We start from the raw sequence: 18,508 nt of genomic DNA, 5'->3' as shown, positions 1-18,508 counted from the left end.
TGGAGAGACTCAAAGCCCCCGAAGACTGAGTTGTGGCTTGCGGACATGTCGAGTTTCCTGGGTATGGAAAAAATTAAGTTCGCCTTGAGGGGATCTGTACAGGGGTTCGCCCGGAGGTGTCAACCATTTATTGACTTCTTTGCGGGAGAGTGAGCATCAGCAGGGGGGGGGGGTAGAGTAGAGTAGAGTAGGAGGGAAAAAATGGCGGGTAGTACCGGTGTGAGAGGAGCGGGCTTGTGCAGTATGTTACGATTGAAGTATTGAAAGGACATGGATGTTTGCACATTTTTGCCTTTTTTGCTTTCTTTCTGTTGATGTCTGTAACTGTTTACAAAGCCAAAAACTACCTCAATAAAATTGTTTATTAAAAAAAAAACAGACTTACGTGATGGGTTCAATCTCTGAATTTCTATCATTTTAAAATGGTTTAATGCAGCCATTTCTAAAGCAGCTAATTATGACACTAAAAACGGCTTTCCAAAGAAATTAATGTTCTTCAAACTTCAAAATGTATCCAAACTGTACTCAATACTAACTTACCCCTTCATCACTGGAGGAATGCAGCAGAAGAGATGAAATGCTTTGTTCTAGAAGCTGTATTGCGAAATAAAAGGTCAGAAACAAAATCTGGTCAGACTCCTGTACATACAGGATTTAGGTATATTCCAAAGAAAACAATCTTTACCACATCTCCACTAGCCCTAACTGTATTACTAACATAGTTGATATAACTTTTGTCTATTCTGAAATTTTGTCTCTAAACTTACTTCATCCAACAAAATAGACTCCCATTATAACATTCATATATAAAGGCATATTTTCTCGAATTTAGCTTAATTCCACATGTATAATTTTAATTTAAAAAAACAACCCCTAAGCAGTGAAAATTCCTGAAAAATCTACAAAATGTATATCTGTTCACTTTCTCCAAAGTATTGAAAAGGTTTCCAACCCTTTTGCATGTCACAATTGTGTCAATTCTGTCTGGCATGACAATATTAATGTGGATTGGTATTTGGGATTATGCTCACAGACAAACTTTGTTTAGCTCATGTAAAATGGAACTACAAAGGCAAAGCAAAGCCACAACAAAGTTCTTCAGCCAAATGTTTTAAGAAATTAAAGGACCAATAGGAGTATTACGGGATTTGTATGGGCGCATGGGACTCCGAGGGTGAGAAGGGTGTTTTTGGAGCGGGGCAGGGATAGGGGGGGCTGGCGTTGCCCAACCTCTGTGGGTACTATTGGGCTGCCAACGCAGCGATGGTGCGTAAGTGGGTAATGGACAGGGCAGGGGCAGCATGGAAGAGGATGGAGATGGCGTCCTGCGTGGACACGAGCCTGGAGGCGCTGGTAACGGCGCCGTTGCCGCTCCCTCCAACGAGGTATACCACGAGCCCGGTGGTGGCGGCTACCCTCAAAATTTGGGGGCAATGGAGACGGCATTGGGGGGAGGTGGGGGGCTCAATGGAGTCCCCAATACAGGGGAACCACTGGTTTGTTCCAGGGAGCATCGATGGTGGGTTTCTTGGCTGGCATAGGGTAGGTATTAGGAGGCTGAGGGACCTGTTTGTGGATGGGAGGTTTGCGAGCCTGGGTGAGTTAGAGGGGAAGTTTGGGCTCCCCCCGGGGAGCATGTTTAGGTACATGCAGGTTAGGGCGTTTGCCAGGCGGCAGGTGGAGGAGTTCCCTCTGCTGCCCCCACGTGGGGTGCGGGACAGGGTGCTCTCGGGGGTGTGGGTTGGAGGGGGGAAGATTTTGGACGTGTACCACGTCATGCAGGAGGTGGATGAGGCTTCGGTGGGGGAGCTGAAGGGTAAATGGGAAGAGGAGCTGGGTGAGGAGATTGAGGAGGGGACGTGGGCGGATGCCCTGGAGAGAGTGAATTCCTCCTCTTCCTGTGCGAGGCTTAGCCTCATACAGTTCAAGGTGCTGCACAGGGCCCACATGACCGGGAGGAGGATGAGTAGGTTTTTCGGGGGCGAAGACAGTTGTGCTAGGTGCTCGGGGAGCCAAGCGAACCATGCCCATATGTTCTGGGCATGCCCAGCGCTGGGGGAATTTTGGAAGGGGGTGGCAAGGACGGTATCGAGGGTGGTAGGATCCAGGGTCAAGCCAGGCTGGGGACTCGCAATTTTTGGGGTTGCAGTGGAGCCAGGAGTGCAGAAGGCGAAAGAGGCCGGTGTTCTGGCCCTTGCATCCCTAGTAGCCCGGCGGAGGATTTTGCTTCAATGGAAGGATGCGAGGCCCCCAAGTGTTCTTTAGGCGGGGGCAGACTTACATTGACTTCCTGGCAGAACGGTAGGAAAATAGACCGGCAGCAGTAGCAGCCGGGGGGGGGGGGGGGGGGGGGGGGGGGGGGAGAGAGAGAGAGAGAGAGAGAGAGAGAGAGAGAGAGAGAGGGGGGGGGGGGGGGGGGGCGCGGTTTCGCTGCGGGGGAAGGGAGAAATGTGTATATGTGTTTATTGAATATGCCGGGTGCTTATCTATTTCTTCTTTTTGTAGTTACTGGGGGGGGGGGTTGGTTTTGGGAGGTATTGTGTTATTTCTTTTTGTTGTTGTTAATACGGTTTTCTTGCTGTTATTTTATGTTTTTGATATGTTTTTGAAAATCTTAATAAAAATTATTTAAAAGAAAAGAAATTAAAGGACTTGGTTTTATATCTATAAAGAAAGTATATATAATACATAAACCTATGTATAAAAGTGTATTTATTGGAAGCCATGTCATGTGTAGTACAATGTGATTTGATATACTGTGTGATATGATGCAATTACATCATACATCAGGGTGGTTAGCACCGCTGCCTCACAAAGCCAGGGACCTGAGTTCAAATCCTCGTCCCGGTCATGTGGGCCCTGTGCAGCACCTTGAACTGTGTGAGGCTAAGCCTCGCACAGGAAGAGGAGGAATTCACTCTCTCCAGGGCATCCGCCCACGTCCCCTCCTTGGGCGACTGTGTGTGTGGAGTTGTACATTCTCCCCGTGTCTGTGTGGGTTTCCTCCGGGTGCTCTGGTTTCCTCCCACAGCCCAAAGATGTGCAGGTTAGGTGGATTGGCCATGATAAATTGCCCCTTAATGTCCAAAAGGTTAGGTGGGGTTGCTGGGGAGTGGGCTTAGGTAGGGTGCACTTTTGGAATCGGTGCAGACTTGATGGGCCGAATGGCCTCCTTCTGAACTCTAGGCTTTCTATACTACATCATGAAAAAGGGTTTAGAAATAATAGTTAACTGAGGGGCTGGTTTAGCACAGGGCTAAAGAGCTGGCTTTTAAAGCAGACCAAGGCACTTTTCTTCAGTATTTACAAACGAGAGGGGCCATATTGTTGGAGAGGACGGTGTGAAACAGACTGGTAAGCTCGAGGAGATACGTGTTGGGCATTTTTAAAAACTTGAGGATAGACAAGTCCCCCGGGCCTGACGGGATATATCCAAGGATTCTATGGGAAGCAAGAGATAAAATTGCCGAGCCGTTGACAATGATCTTTTCGTCCTCACTGTCAACAGGGGTGGTACCAGGGGATTGGAGAGTGTCGAATGTCGTGCCCCTGTTCAAAAAAGGGAATAGGGTTAACCTTGGGAATTACAGGCCAGTTAGTCTTACTTCGGTGGTAGGCAAAGTAATGGAAAGGGTACTGAAGGATAGGATTTCTGAGCATCTGGAAAGACACTGCTTGATTAGGGATAGTCAGCACGGATTTGTGAGGGGTAGGTCTTGCCTTACAAGTCTTATTGACTTATTTGAGGAGGTGACCAAGCATGTGGATGAAGGTAAAGCAGTGGATGTAGTGTACATGGATTTTAGTAAGGCATTTCATAGAATTTACAGTGCAGAAGGAGGCCATTCAGCCCATCGAGTCTGCACCGGCTCTTGGAAAGAGCACCCTACCCAAGGTCAACACCTCCCCCTATCCCAATAACCCAGTAACCCCACCCAACACTAAGGGCAATTTTGGACACTAAGGGCAATTTATCATGGCCAATCCACCTAATCTGCACATCTTTGGACTAAGGTTCCCCATGGTAGGCTTATGCAGAAAGTAAGGAGGCATGGGATAGTGGGAAATTTGGCCAGTTGGATAACAAACTGGCTAACCGATAGAAGTCAGAGAGTGGTAGTGGTAATATTCAGCCTGGAGCCCAGTTACCAGTGGCGTACCACAGGGATCAGTTCTGGGTCCTCTGCTGTTTGTGATTTTCATTAATGACTTGGATGAGGGAGTTGAAGGGTGGGTCAGTAAATTTGTAGATGATACAAAGATTGGTGGAGCTGTGGATAGTGAGGAGGGTTGTTGTCGGCTGCAAAGAGACATAGATAAGATGCAGAGCTGGGCTGAGAAGTGGCAGATGGAGTTTAACCCTGACAAGTGTGAGGTTGCCCATTTTGGAAGGACAAATATGAATGCGGAATACAGGGTTAACGGTAGGGTTCTTGGCAATGTAGAGGAGCAGAGAGATCTTGGGGTCTATGTTCATAGATCTTTGAAAGTTGCCACTCAAGTGGATAGAGCTGTGAAGAAGGCCTACGGTGTGCTAGTGTTCATTAGCAGAGGGATTGAATTTAAGAGCCGTGAGGTGATGATGCAGCTGTACAAAACCTTGGTACGGTCACATTTGGAGTACTGTGTGCAGTTCTGGTCACCTCATTTTAGGAAGGATGTGGAAGCTTTGGAAAAGGTGCAAAGGAGATTTACCAGGATGTTGCCTGGAATGGAGAGTAGGTCTTACGAGGAAAGGTTGAGGGTGCTAGGCCTTTTCTCATTAGAATGGAGAAGGATGAGGGGCGACTTGATAGAGGTTTATAAGATGATCAGGGGAATAGATAGAGTAGACAGTCAGAGACTTTTCCCCCGGGTGGAACAAACCATTACAAGGGGACATAAATTTAAGGTAAATGGTGGAAGATATAGAGGGGATGTCAGAGGTAGGTTCTTTACCCAGAGAGTAGTGGGGGCATGGAATGCACTGCCTGTGGGAGTAGTTGAGTCGGAAACGTTAGGGACCTTCAAGCGGCTATTGGATAGGTACATGGATTATGGTAGAATAATGGAGTGTCGATTAATTTGTTCTTAAGGGCAGCACAGTAGCATTGTGGATAGCACAATTGCTTCACAGCTCCAGGGTCCCAGGTTCGATTCCGGCTTGGGTCACTGTCTGTGTGGAGTCTGCACATCCTCCCCGTGTGTGCGTGGGTTTCCTTCGGATGCTCCGGTTTCCTCCCACAGTCCAAAGATGTGCAGGTTGGGTGGATTGGCCATGATAAATTGCCCTTAGTGTCCAAAATTCTATGATCAATGATTAACCTAGGACAAAAGTTTGGCACAACATCGTGGGCCGAAGGGCCTGTTCTGTGCTGTATTTCTCAAAAAAAAAGAAGGCAGGCCAGCAGCACGGTTCAATTCCCGTAACAGGCTCCCCGAACAGGCGCCGGAATGTGGCGACTAGGGGCTTTTCACAGTAACTTAATTTGAAGCCGACTTGTGACAATAAGCGATTTTCATTTCATTTCATTTTCAGTATAGATCTTTGGCAAAGTTACATTTTCTATTTGTTCATAAATGTTTATTTGCTGAACATACCATTCTAAATATTATTTTTGATATTCACAATTTCCTCATTCATTTGCTTCACTATTACATTCCATGTACCTATAAGCACTAAGACACATGACTTATAGAACTTCAACGAATGGTTGGTCCAATAATTCAGCAGGAAAGCCTTCAATGTATGATTATTGTTTCTGAGGTTCTCGGTTTTAATTCCAGGTTCAATTAATCAAACATAGCAATTGCATCTTCAATCAGTGAGTGTAGCAGTAAAATTGCGATGGGGGAAGGATGACACACTTAAGTTGGGCTGCTAAACAGGGCAGGCCATGTTACCAAAGTGTTTGAAGTGGAAGGGAATTTGACAGTGAAGGTCTGATGTTAAGCAATACTTCCTATTGGCCCATATAGAGCTGCAATTAAAGTTTACAAGCAGTACAGTGCTGAGTACACATCATCACTCTCGAATAAAATATGGTCCTGGATCATTTCACCCTCTTAAACGAAGAAAAACAATAGAGGGGGATGAAAAAAAACCGAAAGTCCAAACAAGAGGCAACTTGAAAGTCATGACTGAAATAGCTTAAATTTTAAAGAGATAACTTTCAATTTAGTCGAAAATATAGTTGTTTTACTTAGAAAGATACAAGTCAAGGTAGTCAGGTCTAATATCATATACTTAAACTGACCTTTATATAGCAACATATTTCTGATCAAATCATATTCTATTCTAAATTAAAATAAGAATTAAGCACTAAACAGAAATCAGAGGTTTTTAAATAAAGAATTCCTATCTATAATTTCCATATTTAATTTCCCTTTACGAAGTGACAGCTATCGAGCAACCTCCTTCCAGTGGAGAGGTGGAATGGTCTTGGCCAGAGACCGCTCTGTGGCTGCTGCTGATGCTACCCTGATCAGTCAGCGGGTATTCTTTCCTAGTTCCAGAGAGAAGCATTACAGTGCAATAAGGTGCTTCATGAAACAGTTTACTAAGAACTGGCAGAAACTGTCATCAACTGTCTTAAAAATCCCTCTAGTTCACTAATGTTCGTTAGGTAAGGAATTTTCCATCCTTACCCAGTCTGGCGTAATTGTGACTCAGGACCCACAGCAATATGCTTGATTTCTAACTGCCATCTGAAATGGCCCAGCAAAACACTCAGTTCAAGGGCAATTAGGGACAGGTAACAAATCATAGAATCAAAGAATTTTCAGTGCAGAAGGAGGCCATTCAGTCCATCGAGTCTGCGCAGCCCTTGGAAAGAGCACCTAATTTAAGCTCACACCTCCACCCTATCCCTATAACCCAGTAACCCCACCTAACCTTTTGGACATTAAGGGGCAATTTAGCATGGCCAATCCACCCAACCTGCACATCTTTGGACTGTGGGAAGAAACCGGAGCACCCGGAGGAAATCCACGCAGATACTGGGAGAAAGTGCAAACTCCACACAAACAGTTACCTGAGACTGGAATTGGACCCGGGTCCCTGGAGCTGTGGGGCAGCAGTGCTAACCACTGTGCCACATGCTCACCTTGCCTGTGATGCACACATACCATGAAAAAAAAATTGCATCCAGCCATATCGCTTTAGTTAGGTAGCCATAAGCTTCAAACCTTTAACCACATTTTCAGCTTTTGTAGACAACAGCAGGAGAATGTGGTGAACAACAAACTGTATTTTTTAAATATAGAAATGAAGCAATCATTTGAGATAACATTTCAGAAGTGAAATATATGATGTTACACTTAATGGATCATTTGGAAACTAGAATATTGAATAACTGTTACCTTGATTTTTACAGTACTGTGGGGCAGGACTGGATACTGCAGAAACACTTCCAATTGCTTTTTTGTACGGGGTGTCATCACAGACCGGGCACACTGGCGGCAGTAGAATGATTCACTGTGACATGAACAATATGATTTTTTAAGTATACTAAAAAAGATTTTTGAATACAACATAGTGGCAGCACAGTCTTATAAGGCATTGAGTCACATGAGTGGAGGAACGGTGATTTAACTTTGAATACTCTATGTGACAATTGCCTAATTTTACAGGATTCATTTGGGGATGTAACAAATTCACTTCAGGGGAGGAAATCAGTCACTCTTACCTGATCTAGCCTGCATGTGACTCTGGACACACAGCCATAATATTGAATCTTAACTGTCCTCTCAAATGACCTAGCAAGCTACTCGTTTAGGGATGGGCAACAAATGCAGGCCTTGCCAGTGTCACCCACATTCCATGAAGGAATAAAGAAAGAAAAGTGACGATCAGCCACTTAACATCTGCCAAATCTCTTTTTTTTTTAAAAGAATTTTTATTCAAATTTTTGCATAATATCAACCACAAAAAGACAGAATTTTTTTTTTTTAAACAAAGAACAGAAAGAACATACACAGCGGAAGAGATAAACGAACACCCATCATTCCCCCAAAACATCTGCCCATCCCTTCAATAGACAGGACAGAAACCGCCCCCCCCCCCCGGGGTTGCTGCTGCTGCTGGCCTGTTTCTATCGTTCTGCCAGGAAGTCCAGGAATGGCTGCCACCTCCTGAAAAACCCCTGCACTGATCCCCTTAGGGCAAATTTCACCTTCTCTAGCTTGAGAAACCCTGCCATGTCGTTGACCCGGGCCTCCACGCTTGGGGGCCTCGCGTCCTTCCACTGAAGAAGAATCCTCCGCCGGGCTACCAGGGACGCAAAGGCAAGAACACCGGCCCCTTTCGCCTCCTGCACTCCCGGCTCCTCCGCAACCCCAAATACTGCGAGCCCCCAGCCCGGATTGACCCTGGATCCTACCACCCTCGACAATGTCCCTGCCACGCCCTTCCAAAATTCCTCCAATGCTGGACATGCCCAGAACATATGGGCATGATTTACTGGGCTCCCAGAGCACCTAATACACCTGTCCTCACTCCCAAAGAACCGGCTCATCCTTGTCCCGGTCATGTGAGCCCTGTGCAGCACCTTAAACCGTATGAGGCCAAGCCTGGGCAGCACGGTAGCATTGTGGATAGCACAATGGCTTCACAGCTCCAGGGTCCCAGGTTCGATTCCGGCTTGGGTCACTGTCTGTGCGGAGTCTGCACATCCTCCCCGTGTGTGCGTGGGTTTCCTCCGGGTGCTCCGGTTTCCTCCCACAGTCCAAAGATGTGCAGGTTAGGTGGATTGGCCATGATAAATTGCCCTTAGTGTCCAAAATTGTCCTTAGTGTTGGGTGGGGTTACTGGGTTATTGGGATAGGGTGGAGGTGTTGAACTTGGGTAGGGTGCTCTTTCCAAGAGCCGGTGCAGACTCGATCGGCCAAATGGCCTCCTTCTGCACTGTAAATTCTATGATCTATGATCTAAGAAGGACTTCTGCCAAATCTCTTATCCACTAGTGACCAGAGACGTATCATTCTTAGCAGAAGCCTGAAACTGGTTTTCTAGTCTGCACATCCATTTTGTCATACAGAAATATTCTCAGACATCTGGGAATTGGTTAGTTTGATATTCTCTTGGCTAGGGAATTCTGCACAATATAGAGAGTCTATAACAGCGGACAATAATAATTATGACAATAAGCTTTCTGACCACATAATAAAGAAATTCTGAAGTCTCATGTGAGGTCATTAATCGATTCAGCCAAGATGCCTCAAAGCATTTTGCACAAGATAAAGTATTTTTGAAATGTAGCCACTGCCGCAACATAGGGAAAAATAACAATCCCACCGTAAGATCCCACAACCATCAATGAAACAACATCCTAAATAATCCATTTTTGATGATGTTGCTTGAGGGATAAATATCGATCAGGACACTGGGACAATTCCCTTGGTCTTCTTTGAATAATGCTGTGGGATGTTTTATGGTCACCTGAAAAGGCAGATGAGACCTCAGTTTCAGATCCCATCTGAAAGAGAGCACGTCCGACAGTACTCACCCAGTACTGTATTAAAATATAAGACGAGATTAAAGTTCTCAAATTTCTAGTGGGACGTAGACCCACAATCCTCTGAATCAAAGACAAGAGTGTTATCACTGAGCCAAGGCAGATGCTAACAAACCATTTCTAAGCATCCTTTCTGTTGCTATAAAAACCGGTCACTAAAATTTACATAAACAACATTGTGCATGGAAGAACAGGTACATTATACCATAACTGAGGATCCACAATCACCAACACAGGTTAGCTGCATATTTTATGCTCATTGCATCACCCATTTTCTATACAGGTCACCAATCTGACAGACATTGGCTATTAGTTGCCACTCTCACCCCATCCTACATCCAACAGACTCTCCCACTTGTTTCTGTGGCTTGCCCTGCCGATGGGCTTTGTCCAATATTCATTCTTTGCCCTGCCAATCATTCTTGCTCCTATTATAGCAGTAACTCATTCTATGTTGTTCACTATAGTTGTGAATAGCATTGTTGAGATTCTAAATATGGGCCTACTGTTTGTTAATAAAGGTACAGGATTCTGCTCAGGAGCCCTTTCACTTTGAATAACACATCTCAGGAAATCAATCAAGTTTTTTTTGTTTTTAATTCCCAACTGTCATTGAGAAAATGATGATGAACCATCTTTTTGAACCACTGCAGTCTCTGTGAAGTAGCCATGATGTGGAGATGCCGGCATTGGACTGAGGTGAGCACAGTAAGAAGTATTACACCAGGTTAAAGTCCAACAGGTTTGTTTCAAATCACTAGCTTTCAGAGCACTGCTCCTTCCTCAGGCTCCTACACCTGAGGAAGGAGCAGTGCTCCGAAAGCTAGTGATTTGAAACAAACCTGTTGGACTTTAACCTGGTGTTGTAAGACTTCTTTCTGTGAAGTGGGCACACCCATATTGTTAGGGAGTCCCAGAACAGTGAAGGAACAATTATATTTTTACAAGTTAGGATTGTGTATGACTTTGAGAAGAACATGCAGGTTTTCTCACGTGTTTACTGTCCTTGTGCTTCTGTGCTGTAGAGGTCACGGATTTGGAAGGTGCCAAAGAAACCTATGTGAGCTGTAATCCCAGTTGTGTATGATATACCCTGCTGCCATGGTGCACCAATAGTGCAGGGAATGGATGTTCAAGGCGGTGAATAGGATGCAAATCAAGTAGGTTGCTTTAACCTGAATGGTGTCGAGTTTCTCAAAAGAGTTCTGAAGAAATGCTATTTTCAACTCAAAATGTTAACCCCATTTCTCCTTTCACAGATGCTGCCAGACCTGCTTGAGTGTTTCCAGCACTTGCTGTTCTCATTTCAGATTCCTCACATCTGCAGTATTTGCTTTTATCATACCTTAATATGCTCAAAGTAGTAATAAGACAGAAATATTGAACAAAGATGGTGCAGTTTAACTTTTAAATAACTACTACATGACATGTATTTGTCAGTTTTTCATGTACTGACCCTTCTCCATGCTTCTTTTCCAGTTTTCCATTTTCACATCTGTTGCAAACTATCCATGAAAAAGCAGTGCTCTCATCAACGCCAACCACAGTCCCTGATAAATGAAAAAAAACATCCTGTAGTAGGTATCCCATTAAATCAAAATGAACAGGACATCGACACAAGAGTGCAGATATAATTGTACAGATTAACTGAATTTAAATGCAAAAATGTTTTTAAAATGTAATTTGTATCACTTCTAAACATGTACAACTACTCATTTATCCCCTGTGGCACAATTCACAGACAAAATTATAACTAATGAAGTAGTAATGCGGTATGGAAGGTTTATAACCACATCTTGCACAGAGCTGAAGGGTATTTGTTCCGGCTGCAATACCCACCACCATCTGATTTTTGGCTGTTCATTAAACCAAGGATTGGAGGCATAGAAACTTGCTCAGGCTAGACTGCTGGCACAGAATGACAGCTCTGTGTGCCTGTGACAAAGGAGCTGGGACCTGAAGCCAGATGTTACACTGAGCTGCAGAAACAAGTCAACCAAGGCCCTCTTTGCAGATTTCAATAAGCTGACAATATCTTCTTGAAATTTTCCGAGTGGGAAGATGGTTCTGTTTTATACCGAATGTTCAAGTAAATTGTGAGCAAAGAGGCTGCAAAAGGAATTAGGAAATTAAATGGGTAGGTAAGAACATAGCAAATGGAATATAACACGGAGAGGTGTCAAATGATTTTGGTATTCAGATGTACCTGGATGGTTTTGTATACAAATCACAGAAAAGTTAACATGCAGGTACAGCAAGTAATTATGACATACTGCAATTATAAAGGGACCTGGTGAGAGTACATCGAGAGTACTGTGTATAGTCTTGGCCTCTTTACCCAAGGAAGGATGTACTTGCCTGAAAGAAAGTGCAATGATGGTTCACTAGATTCTGCCTGGGATGAGGGGATTGGCATATGAGTTGATTAGGCCTATATCCTTTAGAGTTCAGAAGAATGAGAGGTGATCCCATTGATGCACATACATATAAAATTCTTAAGGGGCTAGACCGGGCAGATGCTGGTACAATTTTCTCCCTCGCTGGGGAGATGAGAACTAGGGGACACAATCTCGGAACAAGGATTCACTCAAAGACTTGCGAATCATTTTAATTTTCTACCCCAATGAGATTTGAACACTCAGTTGTTGAGTATATGGAAGAGAGATTGATGCATTTTTAGGTACTAAGGGAATCAAGGAATTTGGGGGTAGTGCAGGAGATGATGTTGAGGTAGATCAATCGTGACCTCATTGAATGACGGAACAGGCTCGAAGGGGCAATTGGCCTACTCCTGATGCTATTTCTCATGTTGTTATGTTTTGGAGCATTTGAAGGACATGAAAAATGCCAGATTTTTTATTTGTTGATTCATTCCATCAGATCAGCACAGTAACATCCAATTATGTTTCTGTTAAGTAGAAAAACAAAATGATAGAGAGCCGCATTGCCATTCGGTATAACAAATCTCGGGCAGGTAAGAGCCATGCTGTAATCAATTGTACATTTTTAAACCTTTACTGTTTTGCAACATTTGAAACCCACTAGCTGAATACAAAAGAAAAAAGAATGCCTGGGTTCTTAGAATTTTCAGACCAATTATAGAACATGATCATTAGTTGACAAAAATTGCCATACAAATTTGCAGGTCCCAACACCTGATATCAGGCTTTACGCCAGTGAAAAGGCTTCTATTATCAGCTCACTGCATCACCAGCAGTGGTCGTTAAGTTGGCTTATAAAGGGGAAGGGAAGACAGTGGAGGGTGACCGGGAATGGGAGGGCAATCTAGAAAGGGATGACAATAGTGACTGGGGAGCAACAGAATTCACATTTGATTTGGATGGCCTCTGGTGAAGGGGTCGGCAACAGCCTGAGGTTTGAATGTCGCGCCAGGAGGAGTGTATATCTTCTTTTAAACCCGTCTTACATAGCATCTTGGAATTCTCTTGTCACTCAGAATAGAACATTTCTAAATTCAAGTACTCTAGAAATAATCTGTATTTCTAACAATCCTTTTTATTTTTTCCACACAAATTTTGCTGAAAACCAATAAGGGTAAATTAACAAATGAAGAATAGAAACAGTCTCACCTTGCACGGTACACAAGGAATTTAATTTGGTCTTAGCGCTGAGTTTATCAAGTATAAAGTTGCCATTCAATGGAGAAATTTCCTGATTTTCATTACTTTGCAACATCGATTTCTGGACTGAAAGTACAGTACCCTCAGCACACACAATAGAGTCTACAGAAAAAAGAAAATAGCTCTCAGTATCACAAGGTGTCACATGAGAAAACAAGCATTTCTTAGAAAACAATTCAAATAAATTTATCAAATAAAATATACTCTGCTTTGAAGAAATTGGGAACTAAAATGTGACTAAACAGACCTGCAGATGGACAGTTGCCAAACTGAAACGTTTAACATCTTCAGAATCTAAAAAAACCTGCGAAAGGAACCTCAGTGTTTCTGTTCGTACTCATCCTTTTAAGACATTTTAAACTTTACAAAAGGAAAATATCTAATGTAAACCCACTGTGTAACATAAAAGGGAACTAAATTATTGATGTTACATACTAGTTCATGGAATAAGTATCATTTCCATCAAAAATAAAAATAGAATTGTCCAACTCGGAAATTTAGTTTCAATTATTGCTCCTGTCTGATAAAAGAAAATCAGTGTTGATATTTTTGAAATCGTATGTGCGGGGGTCACATGATGTGAGCGCGGGAGCGACTGCATTTTTGAGAGCTCCGGCTCATTCTTTTTAAAAAATATATATTTTTATTCTCCTCCTTTTTCACATTTTCTCCCAAATTTATACCCACCAACAATAAACAATAATCATTAACAAATATGTCAATCCTCATAACAATAACAACGATCCCAGCCTCCCACCAAACCCCAAACATTAGCCCGCATGTTTATATGAACAACTGACAAAAAGGAATCAGGGATCACCCATAGTCACCCTTAATACACACAGCCCCCTCCCCGCAACCATCCCACCCATCCCCCCCAACTAATGTTCGATGTTATCCAGTTCTTGAAAGTGCATAATGAATAATGCCCATGAATTGTAGAACCGCTCCATCCTTCCCCTCAGTTCAAACTTAACCTTCTCAAGAGTCAAGAATTCCAACAGATCCCCCCCGCCATGCCAGGGCACAGGGTGGAGAGGCTGCTCTCCATCCCAACAGGATCCACCTTCGGGCGATCAGCGAAGTGAAGGCTACGATATCTGCCTCCGCCCGGTTTCCAACCCTGGCTGGTCCGACATCCCGAATATGGCCTCCCGGGGACCCGGGTCCAGTTTCACGTGCACCACTTTGGAAATTACCCTAAAAACCTCTTTCCAGTAATCCGCTAGCTTTGGACAGGACCAAAACATATGAACGTGATTAGCGCCCCCCCCACACAGCGTTCACATACATCTTCTACTCCTTCAAAGAATCGGCTCATCCTCGCCCTCATGAGGTGTGCTCCGTATACCACCTTCAGCTGTATCAGCCCCAACCTCGCACACGAGGTGGAGGCATTTACTTTCCGGAGCATCTCACACCAGAACCCCGCCTCTATAACCTGTCCCATCTCTTCCTCCCACTTTGCTTTGATCCCTTCCAGTGGTGCCTTCTCCTCTTCCAAAGTAGCTCCGTGCACGGCTGACACTACCCGCTTCTCCAGTCCCCCTGTCGTCAGCACCTCCTCCAGCAATGTGGAGGTGGTTCCTCCGGGAAGCTCTGTATCTCCTTTCTGGCAAAATCTCGAACATGCATATATCTAAACATTTCCCCCTGCCGCAGCCTATACTTCACTTCCAGCTCCTTCAGTCCTGCAAACCGACCCCCCAAGAAACAAATCTTTTAGTGTCTTAATCCCCATCTCCTCCCATTTCCATCCCACCTCCCTGGCTCAAATCTGTGGTTCCCCTGAATCGGCATTTCCCTTGACACTGCCCCCAACCCGAAGTGTTGGCGAAACTGCCTCCAAATTCTCAATGAAGCTATTATTACCGGACTCCCCGAGTATTTCCCCGGAGCTATCGGGAGCGGCGCTGTTGCTAGCGCCTTCAATCCCGACCCCTGACACAAACTCTCCTCAATTCTGACCCACTGGGAATCAACCCCTCTGACCCAGCTCCGCACCTTCTCCACATTTGCCGCCCAGTAGTAGTACATCAGGTTCGGAAGACCCAAACCCCCTGCCTGCCTTCCCCTCTGTAGCAGCACCTTTCTCACTCTGGCCACCTTCCCTCCCCATATGAATGAGGTAATCCTTCCCTCAATCTCTCTGAAAAAAGCTGTTGGCAGGAAAATCGGTGGACATTGAAAAATAAACAGAAATCACGGCAACACATTCATTTTAACCGCCTGTACCCGACCCGCCAGTGACAGAGGGAGACCATCCCACCTTGCCAGATCAGCTTTCACTCTCCCCACCAAACTAGAGATGTTGTACTTGCGAAGCCTCCCCCACTCCTGGGCAACCTGCACCCCTAGATACCTAAAGTGAGACCCTGCCCTACGGAATGGCAGCCCCCCCACTCCTGCCCCCACCCCCGGCCGAGACACCACAAAATACTCACTCTTGTCTGGATTCAGCTTGTACCCCGAGAAAGACCCAAATACTCGAAGTAGATCCAATATTCTCCCCATCGACACACTCGGTTATGACACGTATAACAGCAAGTCGTCGGCATATAAGGACACCCTGTGCTCTATCCTCCCCCCGCACTATTCCTTTCCATGCTCCCGAACTTATTAATGCGATGGCCAACGGCTCAATCGCAAGTGAAAACAGCAGGCGGGACATAGGACATCCCTGCCTCGTCCCACGGTGGAGAGAAAAGTATCTCGAGCTGATGTTGTTTGTGTGGATACTCGCCCTCGGCTCCTTATATAGTAGCTTTACCCAGTTCACAAATCTTGGTCCAATCCCAAACCGCTCCAGAACTGCCATCAAGTACCCCCATTCTACCCGGTCAAACGCCTTCCCAGCGTCTAATGCCACAACCAACTCTGTTTCCTTCCCTTCCGCCGGTGCCATACTGACGTTCAATACCCTTCCAATGTTCGAAAAGCGCTGCCTCCCTCTCACGAACCCCGTCTGATCCTCACCTATCACCTTCGGGAGCCACTCCTCCAGCCTGCCTGCCAGTACATTCGCCAATACTTTTGCGTCCATATTCAGAAGTGATATGGGCCCATACGACCCACACTCCGTCGGATCCTTATCTTTTTTTAGCAACAGTGAAATTGATGCCTGCCCCAAGGTTTGTGGCAACACCTCCTTCCCTATTGCCTCTTCAAATATCCCCACCATCAGGGGCGCCAGCTTATCCTTTAATTTTTTATAATATTCCACCGGAAACCCATCCGGCTCTGCAACCTTCCCCGACTGCATCCTCCCAATCGCATCCTTTATCTCCTGCTCCACTATTGCTTCTTCTAATGTAGCCCTGTCCCCCTCCCCTAGCCTCGGGTACTCCAACCCATCTAGAAATTCCTGCATCTTCTGCTCATTCTTTAACCTACTTTTTTTTAATCCGCGTGCACATTTCTTTCATGTTTTTTCTTGGTTACATAGTTTCTACTATGTTCTGAGATTTGTTGGTCAGTGATTTGGCACTAGTGTGTCAAGACAAATGCTTAAATCCTCATTTGATCTATGGGGGCCGAAAGGAGTTGGGGTTAGGTCGTGTCTTCAGTGGCCTTTGGGAGGTCTCCCGCCCTGACTGTCCAGTGTATGCAGACAGATGATGGCTGCTTATGATGATATTAATCCATCTGAATGTCTCAACTCTGTGCTGCAGGTCATCAAAGCCCAATTTCAAGAGTAGCAAGGCGTTTTTATGGAGGCATTGCAGGCGCACGAGGAAATTCTTGTTGCATTGTCGATGGAGATCATTTAATCCTGTCTTCATGGCCTGGGGTGGGACTGGGTACTCGACATCTGGTCCTTTGCTGTCCTGTTCCTGATATCGGTTATGAGGGGTTGACTGAGCCAGCCAGAATCCACCCGTCTGCTGGAGCCTAGGTTGTGGGCCGACTGTGTTTGAGTGAGACTGCATGTTGGCAGCGCTTCGATAGTTGGAATCAGGCAGTGTATACCAAACCTTAACCACTCACTGTGTGAAAAAGTTTTTTCTCATATCGCTTTTGCTTCTTTTGCCAATTACTCAAAATCTGTGCCCACTCATTCCCAATCCTTTCATGAGTGGAAGCAGTTTCTTCTGATCTACTCTGTCCAGACGCCTTCTGATTTTCAATACCTCTATCAAATCTCCCCCAGCCTTCTCTCCAAGGAAAACAGTCCCAGCTTCTACAATCTATCTTCATAACTGAAGTTTCTCAACCTGGAACCATTTTTGTGAATCTTTGCTGCACTCTCCCCAATTACTTCACATTTTGCCGTAAGTGTGGTGCCCTGAAGCGGATGCAATAAAGCAGCTGCAGCCAAACTAGTGTCTTTGCAAGTTGAACATAACCTCCTTTCTCTTTGACTCTTTGCCCCTATTAAAAAGGCCACAATACTGTATGTTTTATTAATGACTCTCAGCCTGTCCAGCCACTTTCAACAATTTATGCAAATATACAATCAGACCCCTCTGCTCCAGCACCCACTTTTACATTTGTGCCTGTTATTTTATATTGCCTCTCCATGTTCTTCCTACCAAAATGAATCAATCACATTTTGCTGCATTGAGCTTCATCTGTCATCTTGTCCATTCAACCAACTTACCCATGTCTTTTTGAAGTTGTAAACTATCCTCCTCACAGCTGACAATGCTTCCAACTTTTGTGATCATCCAAAATATTTGAAATTGTGCCTGGTTCAAGGTCCATGTCATTATTTTTATATCAGGTAAAACAATGGTCCCAACATTGTTCCCTGGGGAACTCCATTATACACATTCTTGAAGCCCAAAAATCATCCACTGACCATTAAAACATCCATTAACTCAACATCCTGACTTGGAAATATATAATTTTTCCTGTCGCTGGGTCAAAATCCCAGAACTCACTCCCTAAAAGCAAGTGTACCTACACCTCAGGGACTGCAACGGTTCAAGAAGGCAGTTCATGGACGTCTGGTGGCCTCCTTGAGCTGAGTGGTCGCACGAAAGATGGCTCTCTCCTGGAAACAAGAGGAAGCAAACACATTTTTCAAAAAATTTAATTTACAAGATGTGGGCCTTGCTGGTTAGGCCTGCATTTATTGGCCATCCCTAGTTGCCCTTCAGAAGGTGGTGTGAGTTGCTTCGTTGAACCACAGCAGTCCCTGAGTGTAGGTACAACCACTGTGCTGTTAGGGAGGGAGTTCCAGGATTTTGCTCCAGTGGCAGTGAAGGAACGGCGATATATTTCCAAGTCAGGTGAGTGACTGGGAGGCGAACTTTCAGGTGGTGGGGTTCCCATGTATCTGTTGCTCTGTTCCTTCTACATGGTCGTGGGTTTGGAAGGTGCTGTCTAAGGAACCTTGGTGAGTTACTGCAGTGCATCTTGTAGATGGTA

General features: G+C 44.9%; 1 protein-coding gene across 7 annotated transcripts in view; it reads right to left on the bottom strand.

Annotated features, from left to right (window-relative positions):
* The window catches only part of spidr (scaffold protein involved in DNA repair), a 417,755-nt gene that overhangs the window by 3,918 nt on the left and 395,329 nt on the right, over nucleotides 1-18,508 (bottom strand). For all 7 annotated transcript variants that reach the window (XM_038809295.1, XM_038809300.1, XM_038809296.1 and 4 more), the window contains 4 exons: nucleotides 13,085-13,237; nucleotides 10,951-11,044; nucleotides 7,342-7,456; nucleotides 541-594 (listed from right to left, as the gene is read on the bottom strand). In XM_038809295.1, the coding sequence (XP_038665223.1) occupies nucleotides 541-594; nucleotides 7,342-7,456; nucleotides 10,951-11,044; nucleotides 13,085-13,237 (416 nt within the window). The remainder of the gene's footprint in view (nucleotides 1-540; nucleotides 595-7,341; nucleotides 7,457-10,950; nucleotides 11,045-13,084; nucleotides 13,238-18,508) is intronic.

The sequence above is a fragment of the Scyliorhinus canicula genome, chromosome 10 (assembly GCF_902713615.1).
Source record: "Scyliorhinus canicula chromosome 10, sScyCan1.1, whole genome shotgun sequence".
In the NCBI taxonomy this organism is placed as follows: domain Eukaryota; kingdom Metazoa; phylum Chordata; class Chondrichthyes; order Carcharhiniformes; family Scyliorhinidae; genus Scyliorhinus; species Scyliorhinus canicula.
This window is presented reverse-complemented; position numbering and strand designations above follow the sequence as displayed.